This window comes from Panulirus ornatus, chromosome 2, assembly GCF_036320965.1.
Source record: "Panulirus ornatus isolate Po-2019 chromosome 2, ASM3632096v1, whole genome shotgun sequence".
NCBI lineage: Eukaryota > Metazoa > Arthropoda > Malacostraca > Decapoda > Palinuridae > Panulirus > Panulirus ornatus.
Window position 1 is genome coordinate 69,895,108 of NC_092225.1, and position 16,148 is coordinate 69,911,255.

General features: G+C 40.8%; 1 protein-coding gene across 10 annotated transcripts in view; it reads right to left on the reverse strand.

Moving 5' to 3' along the window:
- Positions 1-16,148, reverse strand: part of LOC139757015 (uncharacterized) — a 294,829-nt gene that overhangs the window by 229,448 nt on the left and 49,233 nt on the right. For all 10 annotated transcript variants that reach the window (XM_071677054.1, XM_071677062.1, XM_071677006.1 and 7 more), the window contains one exon: positions 924-1,035. In XM_071677054.1, the coding sequence (XP_071533155.1) occupies positions 924-1,035 (112 nt within the window). The remainder of the gene's footprint in view (positions 1-923; positions 1,036-16,148) is intronic.

Genomic DNA, 16,148 nt, shown 5'->3' on the forward strand with positions numbered 1-16,148 from the left:
TGATATAGATAAAGCATATTCTAACATTAAGACGTAAACCCTTGGGAGAGTTCTAACATTTTTATGATGATCATGGAAAGACCTTACCAAAAGCGCTGAGGGCTTTTGTACCGGCAGTAGAGTGTTTGTGAGTGTGTGAGTGACTGAAGTTAAAAAGGTGAGTGTATGAAGGCTTTATGAGGTCACAAAGACTGTTTTTTCTGCTCCTCGTGGAAGGGGCGACGTGTGAGACGTGAGTCAGGTTGTAATGTTAGCAGCCCAGGAGGAAAGAGGAAAGTTACTGTTGTAGGTACGTCCACGCCGATGGTGTTCCCCGGAATAGGAGCACTTAAACACCTAAGACGCAAAGGATGGCAATGGGAGTTTTTAGAACCGTTTATGAGTCGCATAAATCTTCCTTCCCTTCAAGACATCTTGAAGGTGTTTTGTGTGTATCATGGTCGAAGTGACCAGAGTGACAAAAGGAGCCTAAAGAACATATGTGTTTGGGTCCGTCTTTTGTTCAAACTACATGACTGTCCCTAAGTTAAGTGTCAGTATCTGTATCAACAATTAATTGTCTGTTCCTCAGATGTATGGCAATATAAGACTCCCATCTTGCACGCGGCCTGCCTGGAATGTACGTAATAATCTGTAAGAAATCCCTGGACACTAGAGGCTTAGACAAAAGAGTTCCCCTTGAGGGAGAGGCTTATCTTTCTCCAATTTCTGCCATGGAAATCTGTAATGGTCTTGTTGGGAACGACTAATACACTTGGCAAGTTGAAATAGAGCTTGAGGGATGATATTATTCCTAATAATAATAATAATAATAATAATAATAATAATAATAATAATAACAATAATCATAATCATAATGCCCTATCGTCTAAACCCCCTGGAATGGCGTACCCAAACACACTACGCCACTAGGCTTTCCTTACCTTCGTCTTGTTGGCGTGTCATGGCTCTCCATTTCCTTGGCCTTTTCCATGACGCTTTCGATGATGGCTCGCTCCTCTTCGCTCAGCTGGCTGAGATCGACGTCCGGAGCGCCTGAAGAGGAGGGAGGAGGAGAAGGAACTCATATCAGTATACCTAGAAGGGAAAAAAGTTTCTGTCTGCAACAAATTGTGTTAGATAACTAAGGGTATCTATTTTCCTGACTCGGGTCTGTGTGGAGATTGTGGGTTTTGCCATTTACAACATGTTATTTACCGCTTCATTTATGGTACAGATATTTAACCTTCGTCATAATTACGCTTGGCATATGGAGGATTAGTATAAACATCATCGTCATGATCAAACACGGCTAAATCAGGTATATTCCAGATCTGCTAATGACAAAGACATATGGATCCTCAATACTCGAGCTGCCACAGTTTGTTAACAAGCCCCTGTGAGTGCAGTTCACACACACACACATACGTAAACGTTCACGATTTGGTTCCGGTGAAAAAACGCGCGACTTAATATCTGACGGAGGTGGTGGAGGATGGTGAGTTTGTGCCGTAGCGAAGACTCGGTGTAAAAGAGAGAGAGAGAGAGAGAGAGAGAGAGAGAGAGAGAGAGAGAGAGAGAGAGGGGGGGGGTGGACTCCGGGCCACAGTCGAAATGACCGAATGAATGGATCACTGATGCAGAAGCAGAGGACGGGTTCGAATCGCCATGGATGAAGATTGTGTGGAGTGTTAAAAAAAAGGCGTTCGGAGAACAGTAATATAATACTATCGCTGATTCTGACCTCTCTCTCTCTCTCTCTCTCTCTCTCTCTCTCTCTCTCTCTCTCTCTCTCTCTCTCTTTTGTTCGTATATATATTTACACATTCATCATCACAAGACGTAGATGTTTTACTCTGGCTCATGATTAAGGGGGAGGAAATGATAATGCTTATTATCTATATTACAGAAGTAATCTGAGGATTATAATACGACGAATCCCGCGAAAATAAAAAGTGTCATTATTCTGCTATTGTTCTTGCGAGATCTCGATCGGGTCATCCTCATATTAGCGCTCACCTTCCACACGACTGATGTGGAATTAGAATCTCTCGTAATGATTATAGCAAAAAGTTTGAGGAGTTATATATATATATATATATTGGAAAGGATCAAAATTTTGCGCGTGATCAAGTATATTCCTATGAGTCCACGGGGAAATGAAACACGATAAGTTCTCAAGTGCACTTTCGTGTAATAATCACATCATCAGGAGAAATACAAAAAAAGAAATATAAGTCAGTTGATATACAACGCAGAGACGTAGCTAGGGCGCCATTTGGTAAACAAGTCTTAGCTACGTCTCTTCCTTGTACATAAACTGACTGTTTTACGTCTTCCATCTCATTCTTGTATCTCCCCTGACAATGTGATCATTGCACAAAAGTGCACCTGGACACTTATCGGGTTTCATTTTCTTCGTGGTTATCAATATATATATATATATATATACATATATATATATATATATATATATATATATATATATATATATATATATATATATATATATATATATAATAGTATTTTTCCTTAGATTCATCAATTTCCAGGGAAAAACTGACCATGAACTGTTATGTAATATCAAGAGAGAAAAACTCGCAAGAGAAACTCCCAAACTTACGTTGTAGCGCCATTATCAGAAGCGTTTGCTTCGCACAACAGCTGATCGCTGCCAAGGATCAATTCCCAGCGTGACGGGCCACTTCCAGACGACTGACCGGAACGCAAATAGGCTGACTGGAGCCTCGACTAAAGATGACCTTCTCACAGGCAACGACTAAGCAGCCCATAGAATATCACCTCATAGTTGTGACTTTTTACCCCCAATTTCCCACATGTTCACACACGAGCACACGAACTGAACAGCAACACCTCGTAATGACAACATTATAAAGCGTGTTTTACAGCGGGGAACAAGACAGCTTCGGTACGTCTCGACCCGAAGCATCACGAGCTGTTTTCTTCACTGGGGACCGAGACGATTTCATTAAGTCTCGACCCGAAACATCACAAGGTCTTTCCCCTAAAGCGGGTCCCGAAACAGCTTCGTTAGGTTTCGAATCTAGTCTCGTATCCCGATGCGAAGCTTCAGCTTCAAACAAGAGTATCACCTAAGCTAAGTAAACATTCCATGGGTGGAACTTGGAGTGCAACAGCAGCAACCTTCTCGTGGTGAATTCTGTGTAATTTGACCAACAGCAATTCATAAGGAAATTGATATGTGAAACATGGTTCACTCACAAAGAGAATCTTATGATGATAAACTATTTCCATCTGAAATAGCGAAATTCATTAATCTGTGCCAGTTTTTTCGATAACCTGAACTCATTTTAACTACATATAACCCTAAAGGGAATGTTTGTATAATCAATATCCTGTGAATACACGTCTTTCATGCCCTAAGACGTTTTAAAGTTCGACAGAAAGAATGAAATGGATTTCCAGATATAGTAATATTCTATTTTCTTTTTATGTTCCTCTGAAACTTGGGGCTCAATCTACACATTTCGGATATAAAGAAGCAGTGAAGTACATACTTCTCAAAGACGGAAACTTTCTGATTCGATGATTTCAATAATGAACAGAAAGACTTGGAAAATCTTAACTCTCACGGAGACGGAGAACGATGGAGAGACAGATTCTTAGAAATATATATCCCTTACCAGCATGTCACTACGAGGGCAGGAATCAGCAGGGCTGATACACCGCCATTACCAGATCTTATCTTCACAGATAACAGTCCATTATGCTCAATACACCAATATCTCGGCAAGAATATTCCACCGCGCGTAAGAAACTCTTTCCTTCTTTTCGCTGCTTCCTTCATTAGACCCAAGGCTGTCGGCAACATCCTTCCCCACCTGGAAGTGAAGGAGGCCGTCGAGGAACCTACCTCGCTCTGAGATCAAAGTGAACTTGGCATCCCACTGAACTTGTGTGAGGCGGTAACACACGATGCGCCGGCCTGCGTATCTGTAAACCTCGCTCGCGATGAAACCGTGAGGAAATGAGGTTTGTATAACGTTCTTAACCTGAGAGGATCTCATTAGAGGAACTTTAACTGTTCTTTCCTTCCGTTACTCCCACTGTTCATATGAACACGAGATCGAGGCAGATGTGAAGGGGTTTGGTAAGGCAACACCCGTGTTAATCTTTCGAGTCTGCTGAGCCAGCACAGCAATCATAGACGGTCTGTTTAGGAAGCTATACACTGGGTTCTTGGACGACGGCACCTTAGCAGGTGCTGTGGAGACCCCTGTCTGTTGATCTCGCTCTTTTGAGAGAGCTTGGAGACTCGCGGAGTCTCTCCCTGAGGAAAATAAAAGATCGAAAATGCGAGATTATCACCTCGACCCCACAGACTACAGCTGACAGCTTATCTGCAATATTGCCAGGAGAATCTTCTTCAGCTATTAACCCGGAAGCAACATTCTGCTCGGTGCGTCCACGGCTTCCTGGGGTCATCGATGTTATTTGAGATAGAAAGTAAATGCATGAAAGACTCGAAAAGAATGAGGATAGTATCTATACCGTAGACACCCAAGACACTCTCTATCCTTGTTATCAGATGTTTACCGATGCTGGAACTAACCTACATAGTTATGCCGTCACTATCTTTCACCCGTAAAACCTGTGATAGAATAACAAAACACTCACTGAGGTCTACATTTTGAGATTTTAAACTTGGATGACTCCCCGTGCTCCCAGGCAAAACCCTCATTTTTAGACTAGGTGGAAATGGGAATCCATACTGCTTCCCAGATTACTAACTTTCTGGTCTTGAACGAACTGGAGTCTGATATGCTGCCTGGAAAAGTGCGGAGCTCTGCAGGTTAATACACTCCTGATTTTCATCTCTGCAGCCACAGTCTGGGATCACTTTGTGGAAGAATTACCCAGACACACCGCTCCGTCGACCATTAAGCGACGCAAATGGGATGGAATCATCATGGAAAGCTTGACCTTTGTGGACTAACCTACGACTTGCATCTGGAAGACACACGTGTTAAGATGTGAGGACCACCGCCATACAGGAGAAGACCTTGTATTTGGCTCTGGTCTTATCCCTCCAGGCACTGGTAGAGCCTTTCGCCTTACTGCTCATATCTACGCCGAATACCAGTGTCTCGACGGCAGGGAAGTGGCTATTCAATATGGTCCAAATGCTTTGAGTTACAGTTGTTCTGGTGGATGTGGTTCGCCAGGCACAGTGAAGTAGATGATATCACATGAGGACGTCTTGCCTCTACCAGTTGTCCTGAAGAAAGAGATCCTCCATGCCCCTCAGGCCTGATGGAAGTGGCAAGCTGCGTAGCATCGTATGCCTTGAAGAGGAGCAGTCGGCTGGTGTGAGGTTAGCCATGGGTGTCCACTGTGACGTATACTCTTTTAAGAAGGATGTCCGAGAATGAGGGTGTTGCTCCAGGCTTCAGGGAAGTGCGCGAGTGCAAGACATCGAAGAACCAGGAAGCAGCAGCACCCTCGCTGAATTTCTAACAGCACCGAAACACATTTTCTACCTACATATTTTGCTAAATCACACTTGCGTCCTACTGTCCAGATTCAAAGCATCTCAGTACAACCCGATGATAACATGAACACACATGATATAACTACCACCTACGTTCTTCCCTGTAAACCTCACGTAATGAACATCACAAAATCTACCTCACAGTAGTTGGTGGTGTTGCACAGACACCGAAGCTCTTACAGTTTCGACAGGGACCTCACTCACCCCAGCATGGAGGGCTGTCCTCAAGTAACGGTGACTCTTCTCCCAAACCTCTCTCTTAGCTACACTGGAATCAAGATCCTTCATCCTTCTCGACTCATTGCTATCATCTCCTTCCTTCACTTACCGCGATGTAGTTTATTTTCTGTCTAACGTCTTCATTGGACATGATAAGCTTAATCAAAGAATAAGGAATGTCTGAACTATACCTCAAGATGAAGAACTTGAGACTATTGAAAATACAATCGGTAAATATTACTTACATTTACTACAACTAATGGAAGTCTAACTGAAAGCTGTGGTTATGAAGATAAACTAAAGAACGTTCCTGAACTCAATCCATACTGTTTCTTGAGAGAAAATACCGCTAGCGCTTTGTGTAAATGGAGACCTGTTAGCAAAAGATAAGATTTGGCCAATTTCAAATAACTGAGAAGCTGTGTTACCATAGTAGTTTGTTACGCTCCATTCAATGAAGAGGAAGATAGTAGGTAGGAATTCTATACGCCACAAGGTACCATTACCCTATTTGTAAAACGTGATATGAGGATTTTTCTTGCGGATGTGAACGAGAACGTTGTCAATGAGAAATATTTGGTCATTTCGGTGTGTATATGCCTGGTCAGCGTTCTGTTTCCTGGGCATGTTGGGATCTGTGAGTCTAGATCGGTAAAGTGTGAGGGTTGGGTATGCTTTTTATTCTCATTTTGGGTGACTGAAGTCTGGTTATGGAAGGGGTTTGGATGGGAGGGGTGTTTAGTGCTGTTGCAAAGAATTGAGCACCGAGCATATTGAGGTGGAATTCCACTGAGATGATATTTGTCTCGTGTAGGTTTTGAGTGTTTATAATTGTGAGGCAGCCAGCGAGTAGCTCTGGGTGCTGTGTTTTTTGTGTGTGTGTGTGTGGTTTGCAGCTTTGTTAGGTTTGGTTATGGCAGAGTGGATGATCAGGTAAGTGAGGCGTAGTTTCGGGTGGAGTGGATGAATTGTTTGTAGAGGATACTAAATGATCCTTCTTCTTGTTCAAATCTGGTACTAGTTTTATAATATATATATATATATATATATATATATATATATATATATATATATATATATATATATATATATATATATATATATATATATATATATATGATAAAAACTTTATATATGCTTTCTCCCATGTTGAATAATCTAGTACCCTCGAATAATTCACAATTGAAACTGAGGATAAATGTCCCGTTCTCTGGTTAGGTTATATATAGACATGAAAGCTGCTTTGCATCTGCCATGTATCGAAAGCTACAAATCTGTGTTCATAAATCTATTATTATTCAACCAACCAAAAACAAACCATTTTGTTTTGAACCCTTCACATTCATGGAACTGTATTCATGGAAGATGAAATAAGATGTATTCATGTATAAGACACGTTCAAATGAAGTATGACTGTGTCTTCATTGATAATCCCTCTGAACATGGCAAGAAGACAAACAATAAGACAGAATATAAGCAACTGTATGTCAACCCAATCATGAGTCACTCTTCTCCTTGACTTATTTCTCACACACATTCCTCAACAGAAATACCCAGTCCACACACACCCTCTACTGTACAGTTCCTCTCCTCTTTGTATATGCACCTCACCAGAATCCTGACACTTTACCTCAGGCCATACCTATGCCACATAACAGCTTGACTAACCAATCGACATCACCGTCACTCCCCTTCCTTGACACGCTGAATTGCATCTCTCATCTTTTTCAAAGTGTTTTACCACATTTCATCTTGTGCGAGGCTTTCATTAACTCTTCTCTTTCTACCACGACATCCTCATCCCCCTATCTAACTTATCACTGACACACCACATTCATCTCCCAATTGTCTAACACATTCAGAAGTTCTTCAAACTATTCACTCCATCTCCTCCTCTTATCATACTGGCAGCTTATCACTACTCCTATCTGCTCTCCTCGGTCACCCATTTGTTTTATTGTTCTCCTCAAACTTTTCACATCTTTGCAAATATTTCCTCCTATCTTATGAGACAATAATCGACTCTCTCTCTCTCTCTCTCTCTCTCTCTCTCTCTCTCTCTCTCTCTCTCTCTCTCTCTCTCTCTCTGTCTCTCTCTCTCTCTCTCTCTCTCTCTCTCTCTCTCTCTCTCTCTCTCTCTCTCTCTCTCTCTCTCTCTCTCTCTCTCTCATTCAGTGGCCCTCATTTTCTCCTTCTTCAACTCTTTTGTCATTTCTTATCCCCTGCTACTTTCTCTCGTACTCCTCCCAGTCACCTGCACTCTTCCTTGTAGTCATGGGCCATACACCTCCCTTTCCTATTTCACTGGCAGTTTAACTTTCCTCTTTCAACCACTCATTACTTTTCTCATACATCTGTATCCCATCTCACAACGTGTTACACACATCATACGCACACCTATCCTAACGTAAATCTATCGCTTATGGAAGAGGGTCAGGATTGCACTTTCCGGAACAATAAGCACTTCGATTCTAAAACTACTTCACGATCGCCTTTCCCTTTTCAATCACATCAGTCTACGCCAAGGGACTGATTTCCCCCAAACCCCTTTATATAAGCGAGTTTCATATCCCTCACCCGTGCATTCAGATTCCCCTATACCCCAGCATTATGAACGCGCACCACAATCTTGCCAAGGCATTCACTCAGCTCCTGGCAATATGCATTCCTCTCTTCTTCACCTCTCTCTCTCTCTCTCTCTCTCTCTCTCTCTCTCTCTCTCTCTCTCTCTCTCTCTCTCTCTCTCTCTCTCTCCGTGCGTAAAAGATTACTCGACTGTCTTTATCAAAGTTACTACAGAAAAGTTCTTTCAGTTATCAAGAAATGAAGATATTCGTGAGGAAAGAAATAGAGGTAATTCATTTCCAGTAATATATATATATATATATATATATATATATATATATATATATATATATATATATATATATATATATATATATATATATATATCAAAAACCAGCGTAAAATAAGACTCACAAGAAAAATTTAGTTGTTTTGCGTACACGTAACTGTATCTGTTGCCCTGGTATTCCTCCGCCGTGTTCCTCTGGTGCGCAGAGGTGCACGTACGTACGTACGCACGTCGGGTATTCCTTGAATCATACTGAATCTTTACCCAAGTATCGCCTCACACTATCACTCCTCACAAAAAGAAACTCCGGAAAATTCACCCAGGTGTCACCCACATGTCAGGGAAGTCCACGTGGGACAAAATCGTATCGATTTCGTTGTGATAAAAGTCAGTAAAAAAACTATGAGCCGTTGTACGCCCCATGTTGGTTGAGTCTACGGTGCTGCGCAGCCATTCATGAAATGTTTTCCACAATAAAGAAAACTTTTAATCAGTTTTTTTTTTTGCTCACTGTTGCAGCTGTTCTCTATCTACCCATTAAGAAAAGCGAAATAAGATAAGTTCGTTCAACCTGCTTAAACCAAATGTCTCCTTAGCTAAACATACTTACGTTAAGTTTCGTTGATTTAAACTTGATATCATTAGCACGAAATATAATCGCAAAATCTTTTTCCCTGATCTTGAAAGCCCTCTTTACTTTTGTGGTGAGTTGTTGAGAACTGACCGTAGAGCGAGACGTACTGGATCAGTTGTATGTGGAAGCCATCCTCTCCTCTCACACACTCACTATGTTCCTAGCATCATGTGAACTGCTCTGAAACCATCATTCCCTCCAAGATATCTGGCAACTGTAGAGGAGAGTTGCCAACGTCACCTGACATTTCATATGGGTTCGGGTGAGGTGGATACCTTAAGTAATCCTCTTAAGTAATGGCTAAGACTATAGGAATGGAGTCCACTACATTCTCGTAGCATATATATATATATATATATATTACAAGACATGATTTCATAAGACATTGTGTGGCTACAAAAGCAAGTGAGGCACGGAAAATATAGCTATTACCTCTACGTACTTCTAATGACCAAGCGTGACTAAAGGTGTGTTATGTGGGATGCTCATCAAACTAAGAAAGTATAAATGCGACTTAAACGACTCAGGTACAGAGGGGCTGTAATGGAGAATACAAGGTTACAGTTACGAGCAGACTGGTGGGTTAAATACAGTAATAACTAGCTGGCATGAAATAAGGCATTTAAGATATTTATCTGGGTTTTACATTATAATATACAAGCATTCTAGGTTATCCGGAAAAAAAAATAAGAATTATAATGAACAAGTAATATTGTATCAAAGGGATTACTGAAGACAATGCCGATGAAAATCACCCAGGTAGAGACTGGGGCAAACTGTATGTAGGTTGTGTGTTTATGAATGAGTGTAGGTTGCTTTTATGACTGTGTAGGTTCCTTTATTACTGAGTGTAGGTTGTGTGTTTATGAATGAGTGTAGGTTGCTTTTATGACTGTGTGTAGGTTGTGTTTATGACTGTGTGTAGGTTGTGTTTGTGACTGTGTGTAGGTTGTGTTTGTGACTGTGTGTAGGTTGTGTGTTTATGACTGAGTGTAGGTTGTTTTTATAACTGTGTGTAGTTTGTGTGTTTATGACTGTGTAGGTTGTGTGTTTATGACTGTGTGTAGGTTGTGTGTTGAACTATTTCATTAATCAGTGTCAAGGAGTCTGTATTGACGAATAGTAATCACAGCAAACCCTCAGATACAAAGCACTAATGGGTTGTTAAGAGATTACAGTAAAGCTTAAGTGATTACAGTAAAGCTTGAGTAATTACAGTAAAGCTTGAGTAATTACAGTAAAGCTTGAGTAATTACAGTAAAGCTTGAGTAATTGTAAAGTGAATAAGTCAATTTGGAAAGACAGAAACATGCTAAAGCCGAAGCTCCAAAGACTACGGCCCACGTATGTACCAGCTCTGGCTAACCAGAACTTCTACTACGTCTTGAAGACGTGGCTGAGGTAGAACTGATGAAGGAAGACTTTGGCCACCTCTATATCAATACTCACTGATGATAGCAAATTGTCTGACTGGAAAAGTAGGTAGTTGTGTGGTTGTTTTTTAATTGACAGCTAGACTTTTGTGTGTGTGTGTGTGTGTGTGTGTGTGTGTGTGTGTGTGTGTGTGTGTGTGTGTGTGGGATGTTTTAGTTGACATTTTTGTGAGGGGGTTTTCGAAATTACGGCCGGGGGGGCTGCATCACTACACTCCCAAAAGTTTTCAGCTTACGGTCCTTTTAATAAAAACTGTTGTGGATCTCCTATCCTTCAGGATCTGACGATACATACACTAGATCCTGAGGGGACCATACATGCAGTGAGGGCATGGAATGTCCTGGAATGATCTACAGCGCCTGAGGGCGGGGTTGGTGTTATTTCGAGCTGTGCTCAAGAACTGACGCTGGTGGCTTGCACGACCCCGGCAGTCGACAGGCATGATGAACTCTGATAAACAAACCAACCATCCAATCCAGATCTTCCATGTTCCATTCACTCTCAAGTATACAAAATGCCCCACCTCCCTCCACGTTTAGTCCACTGAGACTCAAACTTCAAACAAATCTCTCTCTCTCTCTCTCTCTCTCTCTCTCTCTCTCTCTCTCTCTCTCTCTCTCTCTCTCTCTCTCTCTCTCTCTTGCTCAACCTTATAACAATCTCACTCTTGTACGTAGCCACACTCACCTTCCACCTTTCACACACACACACACACACTCTCCCACAAGCCCACACATACACACCAGCCTCTGTCTGTGGCGTCTCTCGCTGGAGCCTGCGCACACTGGAGCGGCGTCATGTGCAGACCATCCATCACCCACTTCACTCACGCCATCCCCAGTATACAGTAACTACACTCGCCCCTATTTCCGGAAGCCCCGCTATTACCTCCCTTATATCACCCTATCCATATACAGATTAACCATCGTGACGTCACCCACCCTTCGGCCACATTCGGTTTGTAATCATGGTATATATCCCACAAATGGGACCCTTACCCGACACCTCAGAATTTGCAGATACAAAAAAAAGTTAGGCAGTAGAGTTATGCATCAAAATAACTGTGAAATAATCCAAAGAAATCTTAGACAAAGTGCCACAGTCCTCGGATAAACGATAATTGAAATTCACTGCAGAAATATGCTCTTTATGCATTTTGGAGACAAAGATGCTAAACACGACATTGAAATGCTTAAAAATTCGGTTAGGTCATATACAGAAAACGATCCTGGATTCTTTTTTTTTTTTTATATTATATTGAGTTCAATCAAGTCATATACAGAAAACGATCTTGGATTCTTTTTTTTTCTGATATTATAGCGAGTTCAATCAAAAATGTTTAGGATCCAGAAATAAATGAAACCAAATGTTAGGATCTAATGGTTCAGAGCTACGACCTAAAAAATGCCGTACTGTCCTAGCCCTCTTCACTTATTAGTTAGGCTACATCTTGAACATCCTGTTTAGTTCTGGCCTCCGAATTACATAAATGACGAACGAGACAAAAGAAAAAAAAAAGAGGCTACAAAACTATTCCTGGGTCTGGGAGACCTACTGTATGAACAAGTTAAAAAAAAAATAAAAACCTCTATAGAGTCATAAATTGAGTAGGAACATTATCAGTGTCCACAATTTTAGTAAACTTGAGAAAATGGAAATCATCATGAGGGCATCTTTTTACATACTTGGCGGTAAAGTTTCTTAAACAAACGGAATGAAACTTATGGGATAAAGAACTTATAATACGAACGTAAATATCTCTCCAAAGAGAACTGTTTGCAACTGGTACACATTACCGCGAAACGCTGCTAATGTGAAGAACTGTTAATACTTTTAAAAATCCAACTGGACAAGTATTTCATCATTTCTGGACTTAACAAATTAAAATGGTTTCGGTGCATTATTACATGACAGCTAGAAACTGAGTGTGAACGAATGGGGCCTTTGTTGTCTTTTCCTAGTGCTACCCCGCAGACATGAGGGGGAGGGGGTTGTTATTCCATGTGTGGCGAAGTGGCGATGGGAATGAATAAAGGCAGACAGTATGAATTATGTACATGTGTATAAATGTATATGTCTGTGTGTGTATATATATATGCACATTGAGATGTATGGGTATGTATATTTGCGTGTGTGGACGTGTATGTATATACATGTGTATGTGGGTGGGTTGGGCCATTTCTTTCGTCTGTTTCCTTGCGCTACCTCGCTAACGCGGGAGACAGCGACAAAGCAAAATAAATAAATAAATAAAGATAGATAAATAAATAAATAAATAAATATATATATATATGTATATATATATATATATATATATATATATATATATATATATATATATATATATATATATATATATATCAACACATTCTCCTTCACTTCACGATTAGGAAGACGGCTCCTTCCATAAGATTAGGTTACCATAAATTAGTTTTTCCAGAGGTAGTGGAAGGTGGGGAGAGAGAGTTCTCTTACTGTACTCCTAACCTTATCTATCTAGAACAGGAATGTAGTGAATATCAATGTTATCTAGCACAAAACCTTGCCATAGGCCAACAGGCTATCTGTTATCTGTACTATGTTTATTCTTGCTATACTTGATCGCCGTATTGTTTCCTTCTCCTGTAAGACCATCTTGCCATCCAGGCAAGGAACCAGTCGATCATGACCTGGAAAAACTCTTAATTCCTTCAGTTCTTATTCAGCTTTCATCTCCGTCTGAAATTATTGCGTTTTTTTTTTCCCCTTTTTTTCATGGGGCGAAACGATCCCTTATCAAAAGAAAATGTAATGGCCTCTCTTTTTCTTCCACCAATGGCCTCTTTTTTTTATGGCTTTGGGACAAAAGAATCTCTAACAACTTCTGTCGGCTACAAGGCCACTTATTATGATAACCTTTTACTCTCTAACTCCACCATACACGACTCCAGAATCCCTTCATCCTTCGGTTCATCTCTGACTAGTCCAATGCCTCTTCCAGAGATTCCTTTGATGGCAATCCAGACACGAGAAAGTCTTATGGTCAGAACGGCATCTCTCGTGTGTCTCCAGATGCGGCTAGGCTTCTGGTTTATGTACCCTACATCCGAAATCTTTCCTTCCTCTTGGAATCATAAGAAAGATGATCGATCCAACCCTTTCCACTATTGTTTTTTATCGTCTTGACTCCCATATTAACAAGAGTTATTGAATCCATTCCTATTTCCTATTCCCCTAAGCATTCAAGATCTCAAGAGTCGCTTTACACAGTGAAGACTTGTGAGTTCCAGAAATATTTGTGAACACATGCCATATTTACACACTCCAAAAGTGCTGAGGACAACTGACGGTAAAGTGACTAATGTACTAGAAAAACTGTGTCGCATTCAACTGTGCAGGTGTGTTGGAAGGAAACAACTGGACACACACATATATACCTTACCACAGTAGGACCACGCCAGGTTACGATGTGAGTAAAAAAAAAAAAAAGAGTCGCTTTGGCGAGGCTGTACCATCATCAGTTGACGAAACAACTCTTATCAGAAAAAAAAATCTTTCCATCTTCAAAGGAACACATCTGTCCCTGCTACTGAGTCTAGCGCAGCCTTTGAACAGCAGGAACCCCTAGATTTTTTTTTTACTTTTCCTAAATGAGTCCTGGGGTTATATAATAACAGAACGTTATTACACCAACGTCTTCACCGAAACATCTTCAACTTCCCTAGCGAACGATGGCACCGCTATGGAAATATAAAACCCTTGGGCAGCCTCAGTATATTCCCTTGGCTTTCCTGGATTTCACAAAGAAAAAAGATGTTTTTTTTCACAACGAGTTTACACGCCCAAAGTAAAAGGGAAACATAATATCGTAATGATACCCTAAAAAGTGTTAGATACTCTTCCAAGGTCTGGCTGGCAACCCCAGCTCCGCCACAGCAAAGAGTTGTCACGTTTTCCATTTTTCTTCTTTTTTGCTTTACAAGCGGTTTAATACTCTTAAACTTCTGGCGAACTGCAATGCAATGGCGATAAAATCCTGTTTTCTAGAATTTATTACCTAATTTTGCATCATAATTTTAAATTTTAGCAACTAGAAATTATGACCTGTGCAAAAATGTGATTATTTTTTGGCGAGACTTTTCTCTCTCTAGATGTATTATCTAACGTCACAAATTCGCTGAATTTCCTACAAAATTGTTCAAAATAAATCTTTTTTTTTATCAAGCAAGCGAAAAAAGAAAACTCGCCATTTTCATACAACATATTCACAAAAAAACTGCTTATTTTCTTATACATATGTTTCTTTAAAGACCAAACAAACTATTTAGAAGCTGTTTACAAAATGGTATAATTTTAAACCTAAAACACACAAAAAGATGGATTTTGGAAGAATCATTTTATTACGTTCCATTAAGTTGCTGAATCTTTCTATTCACCATTTTGGCGATCTTCCATGCTATCTCCTCTGTGCGAGTAATATTTCAAAGACACATCCCTTTATGTACCTTAATTCATAATACATCTATCCATTTGTAGTGCGTTTTCTACGGCAGTTTTCATTACTAAGCACCGCTCGTTCACCTCATCTTGCAAGATCGTACGCGATACTGTCGCTTCTCAGTCCCCACACCGTCTCCATCCTTCAGCCAGGGGGGTATAATTCCACCCCAAAATGGCTGTAAAATATTTACATCAACAGCCACTCACAGCCTTTGATCCCCCATGAGGAGACGGGGACTACTGAGAGGAAGGGAAAGCAATGACGCAAGGGCCCGTGCGATTCAGACTAGGCTTCATTCGACCGTAATGTTTTCTATTGGTGGTCACCCGACCCGAGCCGGGTGGGCCAAGCGGGTTAGAAATAAACTCAGGCCATTGGAGGAAGTAATGTATATATATATATATATATATATATATATATATATATATATATATATATATATATATATATATATATATATATATATATTTTTATACTTTGTCGCTGTCTCCCGCGTTTGCGAGGTAGCGCAAGGAAACAGACGAAAGAAATGGCCCAACCCCCCCCCCATACACATGTATATACATACGTCCACACACGCAAATATACATACCTACACAGCTTTCCATGGTTTACCCCAGACGCTTCACATGCCTTGATTCAATCCACTGACCACGTCAGCCCCGGTATACCACATCGCTCCAATTCACTCTATTCCTTGCCCTCCTTTCACCCTCCTGCATGTTCAGGCCCCGATCATACAAAATCTTTTTCACTCCATCTTTCCACCTCCAATTTGGTCTCCCTCTTCTCCTTGTTCCCTCCACCTCCGACACATATATCCTCTTGGTCAATCTTTCCTCACTCATCCTCTTCATGTGCCCAAACCACTTCAAAACACCCTCTTCTGCTCTCTCAACCACGCTCTTTTTATTTCCACACATCTCTCTTACCCTTACGTTACTCACTCGATCAAACCACATCACACCACACATTGTCCTCAAACATCTCATTTCCAGCACATCCATCCTCCTGC